Source organism: Adiantum capillus-veneris, chromosome 20, assembly GCF_014529385.1.
Source record: "Adiantum capillus-veneris isolate H3 chromosome 20, ASM1452938v2, whole genome shotgun sequence".
Lineage (NCBI taxonomy): Eukaryota > Viridiplantae > Streptophyta > Polypodiopsida > Polypodiales > Pteridaceae > Adiantum > Adiantum capillus-veneris.
In genome coordinates, this window is record NC_140950.1 from 2,380,834 (window position 1) to 2,390,380 (window position 9,547).

Here is a 9,547-nt window from a genome sequence, read left to right on the forward strand (position 1 = left end):
CATGGGGGGGGTAAGGTACTTGAGTCAAAAAGAGACTCTACAAACTTAATGAGGAAGGTGCTTGAGAAGCTTTCTATGCATGAAAGTCCCAAAGTTAGGGGAATCTTTGACTTAACCTTCCACTCACCCAAAGGGCATATGGAACACATGTCAGACTCTCCGTATGCTTAACCACATGGTGTGCTTGAATGCTATTGATTGGGCTAAAGAGGGATCCAATGAGCTTCTAGTTCCATCCAAGAAATATCTAGATATTTTCAAGCTCTCTCTCTCTAAGGGGTAAGGAGGACACTTGTCCAAAGACTACCATGTACTTTAATGCATGCTGCATGTGATTGGCTAGGGGGGAGAGGGGTCCAATGAGCTTGAAACATGTGTAAAAGCTACAACTCACCCCAAGCAAGCAAGGGGGGTGTTGGGGGGATATACACCACACACACACTCATTTTGTGAATCACTCACTTGGTGAGAGTTGAGGAACTCCACCTCCTTCTCCAAGCTTGTGAGAAGTGAGAGCCTACACCAACACTCTTGGCTATGGAATGCAAATCCAACCAAGAGCCATGCTTCAATGCTTAAGCTTGTCATCTTCTCAATCTTCATTACTATGCTATTATGTATGCTAGCAAGAAGAGTGATGATAAGTGAGGAACTATTTCTTTCTCCAATGAAATGTTTCTTCTTCCTCTTCCCTATCCTCATTCCCCGCTAGCTCTCTCCACCTTCGAAGGTGTTTAGAGGCCTTGGGACTGAGGCTTGGGATAGTTAATGCTTTCTACAAAGATTATGTTATGTTTGTGATGCATGAAGCTTTCCATCTTCATTGCATCACTTAGGTCACACGGAACACAAAGATTGTATTGTACCAAGTCTCTCTTGATGGGAGAAACTATACTACAAATGCCTATTGGAAGGGGAACCGGCTTCGTATGAATTTGGTTCTCAACTATTGTTATGTTCTCTAAACTCTCTCTCTCTCTCTCTCTTGCAAAAGTGTTGTTCATGCCAAATTAACTAAGTACCATGTTTATGTTGCTACCATCAAATAAGTTCACCCGTTATGCTCACAAAGTAATCTCACAAAAGTGCTTTATCTAATTTTCTAATTCCGCTACTCTCAAAGTTCATAGGCCATTTCCATTATAGTGGTGGTTGAGTATTTTTCTAGAGGTTTACCCTACCTACCCTCGACATGCTTCATATGTGTTGCCAGGGTCCATTTACTAAAAATCCATTGTATTGTATTGTCTAATGGAGTTTTTAAGTTGCTAGCTTTACCGTTAATCTCTTTTATGTTCTTTCATGTGCTATTGCCTTTCTTTCTTTTGCTACACACTTCGACATGGTATTAGAGCATACACTCTACTGAGATTTGCCATCACCCTCGTTGGGAGGGTTATCTAGACGTTTTCCATTGTGAGAATCCTCTATGTCTTTTCATTATTTTTTCTCCCTTGTGTTTTTGTGAAGTGGAAGATGTTGGGATTAAAGCCCAAGTGGCCTCTTATACGGATATGGCCGGCCGCCCGCCTAACTCACTTATCACTAACTCTTTGTATATACTCACTTATACTTTTGTGGATAATAAGGTTTTAGGAGATAACCCTTCAAACAGAATTCTCTGCGTACTGTGTAAGATCTCTATGTATCTCTGTGTGTGTGTGAGTCGATCCACGCTCCGCTCCACTCCGCGACTTCAATTGGTATCAGAGCCAAGTTCAGTGCGTATTTGCATAATCGCGTGCGCGCGTACTTTTCAGACAGATTTTGGATCCGGAGCTCGAAAATTCAAACTCGGTGTTCCGGGAGCGTTTCCTTCAGGTGACACACGGTTTTACCCCCCTTTCGAAGCCATTTATGCCCTCAGAATTTCGTTCTGAGCACTACAGCAGAAGATAGATTTCAGCCGCAAAGAAATCCGTCTTGTGTAGATTGGCAAGCAGGAGGTGGTCGGCATCGATATCGGCATCGACATACATCACTCATTCGTCTTCAAAGCATCATCTATAGACCAGGTACACATATATTTCATCATATATATATATTGCAGTTTGCATTGCTACTTCTTGTGCTTGCCAGGTTCCAGGGGAGGTGTGGCCATACGACGGCTTGACACCACTGGCATGTATTGCAGATTGATGTACTGTGATTGTGGGTCTGCTAGTTGTGAGTCACGCTAGCAGACAGACCGTCGCAGCGGTCATAGGACAGTGATTGGTCTATTGTAAGATGTATGTTAGTTCTGGACAGTTTGCTGAGCCATCTGTGAAGGTCGTGTGTGAGGTTTTTTGAAGCCGAGCACTGGGGGCTGGGTTACCCAGTGTGAGGTGGATTAGGTTGCTGGAGTTCTCCTCTACACGCATCCTCTTCGGCGACTTTTATGCCATAGGATGTATGACTTTGTGTAGACACTAGATTGCATCTTATGCGTCAGGCCGTTAAGGCATTGTTCAGGGTTCAGTCTTGAGACAGATACAGGTTCTGTCATCACCCAGACAGGAGACAGTGCATGCTTACAGGATAGCATATTACAGAGATTTTCAGATTTGTCACTGGTCAGCTATTTATGGTTGTTTTTTGAGCTATCTTTTGGTTCTCAGAGCTTAGTTTACAAGGGAGACTCTGTCAAAAATTTTCCAAAATACTGACAGTTCCTGAGGAAAAGTGTTCAGCTTGTTGTTTACAACTTGTTTACTGTGTACAAAGGCCAGTTTACAGGGGAAACTCTGCCGGATTTTTTCCAAAAGTAAACAGTTTGGCAGATATGACATCTTCTCGGAGTGAGACTCTTTACAACATAAAGAAGCTGGATGGCACAAACTTTCCATTCTAGAAGAAGCAGATTTGACAGGTTTTGGTGCAGAAAAAACAAGTGAAGCCACTGAAGCTCAAAGGGGAGAGACCAGAAGGTATGACTGAAGATGAGTGGGAAGAGCTTGACGAATTAGCTTGTTCCACAATCATGCTGACACTGGCAAAAAATGTTTACTTCAACGTAGTAGAAGAGACTACAGCGTATGGCGTATGGCAAAAGCTATGTGGTATGTACGAGAAACAAAGTACTGCTTCTCATATTTACTGGCTCAAGAAATTGGTGGATTTGAAGATGAAGGAAGGGACAGCCATGTCAAATCATCTCAATGAATTTCACACAATTTTCAGCCAGTTAACAACACAGGAGATAGTCTTTCCAGATTCAGTGAAGGCTATGTTTCTCTTAATCACTTTGCCAGACATTTGGGATACTTTTCGTACATTGTTAAGTAATTCTGTCACGCCAGAAGGTCTTACAAGTGCCAATGTAGAAGGCAGCTTGGTCACAGAGGAAGTGAACAGGAAGAACATTGATAAAGGCAAAGGCAACAGTGCTTTGGTCGTTCGAGGGAGACAACAGTCTAAAGAGAAGAAGGGTAAGAAGACACAAAACCGGAGTAAGTCTCGTGACTCGAAGTCAAAGGATGACATAAAATGCTACCATTGTGGCAAGAAGGGTCACATGAAGAGAGATTGTACGAAGTGGAAATAAGAAAAAGGCAAAACAAAGAGTTCAGTGAAGATTGAAGAGGTGAATGTCACAGGATCTGGTTCAGACAGTGATTTTGGTATAGCAGCTGGTGACATCTTCCTCACAAGCAATCTTGATTCTGTTTTCTTGACTGCAGAGGACGGACATGCTATGAGTGATTGGATTATCGACTCAGGGGCATCTTTACATGTTTCTCCACACAAAGAGTGGTTTACATCATATGTGACTACTAAAGATTATGTCAGACTTGGAAATGAGCAGGTTTGTAACATACTTGGAGTGGGAGATGTGCAATTGAAGTTTCAGAATGGCTCTTCTTTATGGCTCAAGAATGTCAGACATATTCCAGCAATCCGAAAGAGCTTGATCAGTACAGGGAAGTTGGATGATGCGGGTTATGTGACAGTCTTTGGGAACAACACTTGGAAGATATCCAAAGGCTCGATGACTGTAGCACATGGCATCAAGTCAGGAACTCTGTAAACTTTACATGTTTCAGAGGTTAAAAACCATGTAATTAATGTGATTGAGCAGCCAAGTGCGTCATTGTGGCATCGCAGGCTGGGACATATGTCAAAAAGAGGAATGGAAATACTTTCTCGTTATGGTTATTTGCCTGGCTTTTCATTTCAAGATTTCGAGTTTTGTGAGCATTGTGTTTATGGTAAACAAACACAGGAACCGCACAAATCAAAGAGGAATCGTAGGGACGAACGGTTAGCTCTTGTGCACAGTTATCTATGCGGACCAATGCTTAGTTTGTCACTAGGGGGAGCAGCGTACTTTTGTACATTCATAGATGACTATTCTCGCAAAGTATTGGTTTACTTCTTGAAGCACAAGGATGAGATGCTCAAGGTCTTTAAGACATTCTTGCAGCTTGTGGAGAATCAGAGTGGTCAGAAGCTGAAGTGCTTGAGAACTGACAATGGTGAAGAGTACGTTTCCAAAGCTTTTCAAGACTTTTGTGAAGCAAAAGGGATAAAGCGGGAACTTACCGCACCATACAATCCTTCACAAAATGGAGTTGCAGAACGTATGAATAGGACCATACAAGAGAAGGTCAGAAGAATGTTGTCAAATGTTCAGTTGCCTGATGGATTTTGGACGGAAGCAGTGGCTACAACAGTCCATTTGATCAACAGGTCTCCTAGTAGAGTTCTGGATAAGAGTGCAGTGGCCGAGATGCTATGGACAGGCAAGGCACCTTCGTATAAGCATCTCAGAGTCTTTGGTTGTGAAGCTTATAGCCATATTCCTAAGGAGTTTAGGAATAAGTTAGAATTAGAAAGGTTGATTTTTGAAACTTTAAGACCGTCTTTATTAACACAAAGGGCTACCATTAGTGTAATTCTTCTAGTGTTTTATCTTTTTTTAATGTATCTTTATTCACTCTTTTTTGAAATGTGTACGATATACTAGCAAGGAAGACTCAAATGGCTCGCACATCTTTCGATAATCAAATGGCTCTTCGAATGGCTTTAACCAAAAAAAAAAATCATTACATGTGCAAGAACTCAATGTGAACTAAGACAAGCCACTAAGAAAATCTAAGGCTAACCAAACAAAATACTAAATCAAAAGAAAGAAGGTGAGAAGGCAGAAAGGCCACACGAGGGACAATAAGTTTAAATACATGTCCATAATCAAATGGTATATTTATTGTGTTGATATATAAAATTGTATGATCGATTATACATATATAATTACAAGTAGTTTATATATTACAAAGAGTCCCACTTAAATAATGTGAAAGGTGTACATTGAATATCAACGTTTTGATATAAAATAAAATGATAAAGAAATAAATTAAAAACAATAATTTAAAACAAAAAAATACTTTGGGTGCATAATAAAACAAGATAGTGAAAGAAATTTTTATGAAGTTTTTAAATGGAAGGACCTTTATCAATACATCACATCATGGATCAAACTCCTATGAATACACTTTTTAATCAGAAAAGGTGAGTGCTGCAACTTTGGAAATTGCATTTAAAAAACTATGATGTCTTTTTATTCACACACTTTCAAGGCCCCTTAGTACAGTTGTCAAGCAATGAAAATTGAAGGACCTTCACTTATAGTGCACTAAGGCTTTTAGCATGCCAAAAACTCTCCTTTTTATAGAGCGTGTAAACTCTTTTGACCTTTGAATTTCACAGGACTTTTCCTTTTCTCCACCATCGACATTCATTTTTGGACTACATAAGTAGTCCTTAGTAAAGGGTTAAATTTTGGGTGCATCTCTAGATCATTCGATAAAGCTTACGGATTAGTGTTATGTGGCAAGCTAATGATAATAAACTAATTTTCTATTATTTGTTTTAGGCCCTTGTGAGAGGGTCTTAACATTTGTGTATCTCTCTTTAAAGAAAGGCATTGAATAAACATTTTTTTTTGCTTTTGGAACATATCATAATTTAAATAGTTCATTGTTAGACTTTTATCAAAAAGCATAATATTTTATTGTGATATCACATAATTTGAAATACTAGTGTCGCTTTCTATTTTTCTATCACAAAGAAGCCTCTTATTATGAAACCATCTTTTCTCAAGAGCCTTATATAGGTCATGGTGGATTTTACCTCGTTGTTTTAGATTTAGATGTTTTGAAATATACAATCTTTCGAAATGGGTAGAGCGTAATTGCCACTATTAGGTGGAATCTCATGAAGATTCTAAAATTTAAACCACCTTCTAAGCCTCCCCCTTGCATGCGATCAATTGTACGTCTCCATTTGCCGCCCGCAATAGCACAACCCTTTGGAAGCCCATTTTCTCCCCCTCTTGGACTTGATTACCCTTCCCCCCTTGCACCTCAACTCCCACCTTTTGTGTAAGCTTAATGCATCATGCTGCTGAACCTTGCCTTTGCATCCTTATAGCCCCTTGTACGCTATGGCCCGCCCTGCAACCTGAGAGGGCTACGACCTTTTTGGGGCCCATGGTCCTCCTGCAGATGTGCGCATTGGCGCCCTCTGTGGCCTCCCCTCCTAGTCCTTCTCGCACATGCGTACACATATCGTATATGCGTAACTTAATAGGGGGCGGAGAGAGAGAGAGAGAGAGAGAGAGAGAGAGAGAGAGAGAGAGAGAGATATTATCATCCTTGGAGGTCAAATATGACATATGGGACCAAGATTATATACATGGCTGGACCTCTTAGTAGAGGAGTACATGGAGAATCATGACTAGTATGGATACAACAAAATTGTGACATATGTCACTTAGGGGGAGGGGAGAAGGAAAAGGTGGCTTGGGAGTTTTTGGAGCCTGGAATTCCTCGATGATGGCCTAGTCGCCTCGGTAGACGGTCCGTTTGCTGGTTGCTTGTGCTTCTTGAACCTTTTAGAGTTCTTGTTTCTTAACTTTGAGTTGGGCGGGGTCAAGGCCTCGCTTATCCATACTTTGGTGCCCTTGAGAAGTCGTGCTTGTTGTAGAAGTGCTATGCGCACTTCTTTAGTCTTGAAAACCAGGATGCCTTGGTTGGTGCTCTTGTCGTGGTGAACCTTCTCTATTGTGTTGGGGTTAAACTTGGTTAGGTGAATGGCTTGGTTGAGCTTGACTAGTGTTGAGGCATAGTCGTCAATCTCTCCCCACCAAGTAGAGGGCAAGCTACTGATTTGGACAGAAAGTGCTTGTTCCCTCCGTTCGCGAAGTTCTTGCATGCACTCGTCTACTTTGGAGGAGACGGCGATGATTGCTTCTTGAACTTCGGTGGCAAGGTTGAACATGCTTGCAATGAGGGTGTGCTCGACTTCCTTTGCTTTGACGAGAAGGTGCTCGTTATCGGCTTGCTTTTGAGACTCCAAGGAGGAGAGGCGTGTCTCAAGGACTGCAAGATGTGCCTTGAGCTTAGTGTTTTCATCCTTGAGTTCTCGATTTTGAGAATGAAGGTTGTCCATTGGGTCTACCCACGGGGTGGGCATGAAAAGACGTGTCCGCTTGATCGAGGAGAGAGAGAGCCCCCGCATTGCATCGTAGCTTGGAAAAGCTCCCTTCATAGGGAAAGGCCTCGAACATCAAATGGGCCGATGTTGTTTAAGGGGTTTCCCCGTGGAACCTGCCCCTATTAGGGTCTGCTCACTTGAGACTCTGCCTTTCCTGTGGGAAGGGGCATCTGTGTTTAGGGTTGAAGGAGTGTTTTATTGACTCTGGGAAAGAGTTCGTTTTCACTTATTGAATAGGCGGAGCTAATGACAAGCCAAGGCAGGCAGGGCCATCAAAAGTCGGTGGGTTGCAGCTGAGATGCAGAGTTGTGAGTTGGAGCAAAAGAGGCACAATCGCTTGACCGAGTATGACGTGGGAGAGGGGAAGCAAGGGGGAAGCTGGGATGCTATAGGTTCTCCAACAAGGCTGCCCCACACCCAGCTATGGAAGCCAATGCGAGAGAGAGAGAGAGGAAGCAGAGCTTTGCCTGTGGCGGGTAGGCTAGGCTAGGGTGAGTGAGAGAGAGAGAGAGAGAGAGAGAGAGACGCCTCTTTTCAGCCCCCCTGTTATCTTCCCCAAGAGGAGGAAAATACATGACATTGGGCGGCGACCTCATATGGACCTCCATCCACCTATACACACACTTACTTTCACTGACGCACCGCTTGAGGAGAAGCTTTGAGAGCGATTTTGATCAAAGAAAAACATTTGCCTCTTCTTTCCTCCGCTTTAATTTCCGAACCAACATCCTCGTCTTCCCAGTGCTGCCTTGTATTGGCATGCCACCGTCGGTCCCCCCTTCTCTCCTACTTGCGTGCCTCGTCTGGCAGGCATGTCCCCTCTTTTCCCCACACTGCATCATTCTTCCTTGAATTACCTAATAGCACAATGACAAGCAAGGCCAATTGCACACCTTGCCATTCTGTTATGGTCGTTGGTCGAGGGGCAGATCATCATGGCTGTGCAATCAAATGACTTTTTTTTTTTGGAAATGTCAGTATGCAATTGTGTGGATTACACCTCATCAGACGAATGGCTTTCATCCAACTTAGCAATCAAAATGTACACTACTGATGATTATCGATGCTGCTGTCGACACCTCAGCCTCTGGAATTTCCAGGCACACACATAGATTGCAAACCAATGATGATTTACCACCTCAGCTCTCGGAATCGCTTCTGCTGTTGACACCTCAGCCTCTCCCAACGACCATGATGAATGGGAATGGTTCCCCAGGGACCATTCCCATGTAATGTTGCTCCCAAGACTGGCTCCCGGCCTCCGTCGATCGCCAGCTTAGTCGCAAGAATTACTAGGAAGGGACCATTCCCTACTGAGGGACCATCCCCTACTCCTTCCTGCACACTTTAGTCCCAACCACAAGCTTCTATGCATCAGATACCTTCACTGCAACTCCACATCTGGTGGTTCCTCTTGATGGACACCTCTCTACCTCCTTGCACATGGACTCAAACACTGCCTCCGTCACCTTCATGTGGAAACCACACAAATCTCTCTCTCTCTCTTTCTCTCTCTCTCTCTCCTCTCAGGCAACATCCTTGCTCCTCGTCAAGCTGTGAAAACAACAGACAGAGAGAGAGAGAGAGAGAGAGAGAGAGTCTCATGCAACATCCTTGCTCCTCGTCAAGCTGTGAAAACGAGAGAGAGAGAGAGAGAGAGAGAGAGAGAGAGAGAAACTCGTTGCTTTAGACTCTAGACTCTAGACTACAAGTATTGGTATTTCTCTTTGAACCAATAAGACTAGCTTCCTATGCGAGCTCTAGGGATATTGGGACCCACGATGTGATTGACAAAATGATTTATGCCCAAAAACCTCTAGTATCTCTAATTTATTGGTTTTTCAAGCTTTTGAAAAAAAACTTTGCATGCGAATCTGCATCCTAAATTGGCTTTTTGTGCCTACCCAAGTAAGACATGTTCCAGTTAAAAGTGATATGATACCCTCCTAAATTATGTATATTTACACAAAGTAATTCATACAATATTTCTATACATGACAATATGATAGATATAAAATTTAATTATTTTGATTAAATCATTGTATTTTAAATGTTTTAAAATCTTAAAAAT

At 42.5% G+C, this 9,547-nt stretch overlaps 1 protein-coding gene across 1 annotated transcript; it reads right to left on the reverse strand.

Moving 5' to 3' along the window:
- Positions 1-6,633: 6,633 nt before the first annotated feature.
- LOC147431995 (uncharacterized) lies at positions 6,634-9,120 on the reverse strand. Its single transcript, XM_086491472.1, has one exon. The coding sequence runs from the start codon at positions 7,528-7,530 to the stop codon at positions 6,754-6,756; it is 777 nt and encodes a 258-aa protein (XP_086347598.1). The 5' UTR covers positions 7,531-9,120; the 3' UTR covers positions 6,634-6,753.
- Positions 9,121-9,547: the final 427 nt, after the last annotated feature.

Coding starts and splice junctions, on each gene's coding strand:
- LOC147431995 (XM_086491472.1), bottom strand. CDS start 7,530: ATGAAGGGAGCTTTTCCAAGCTACGATGCAATGCGGGGGCTCTCTCTC.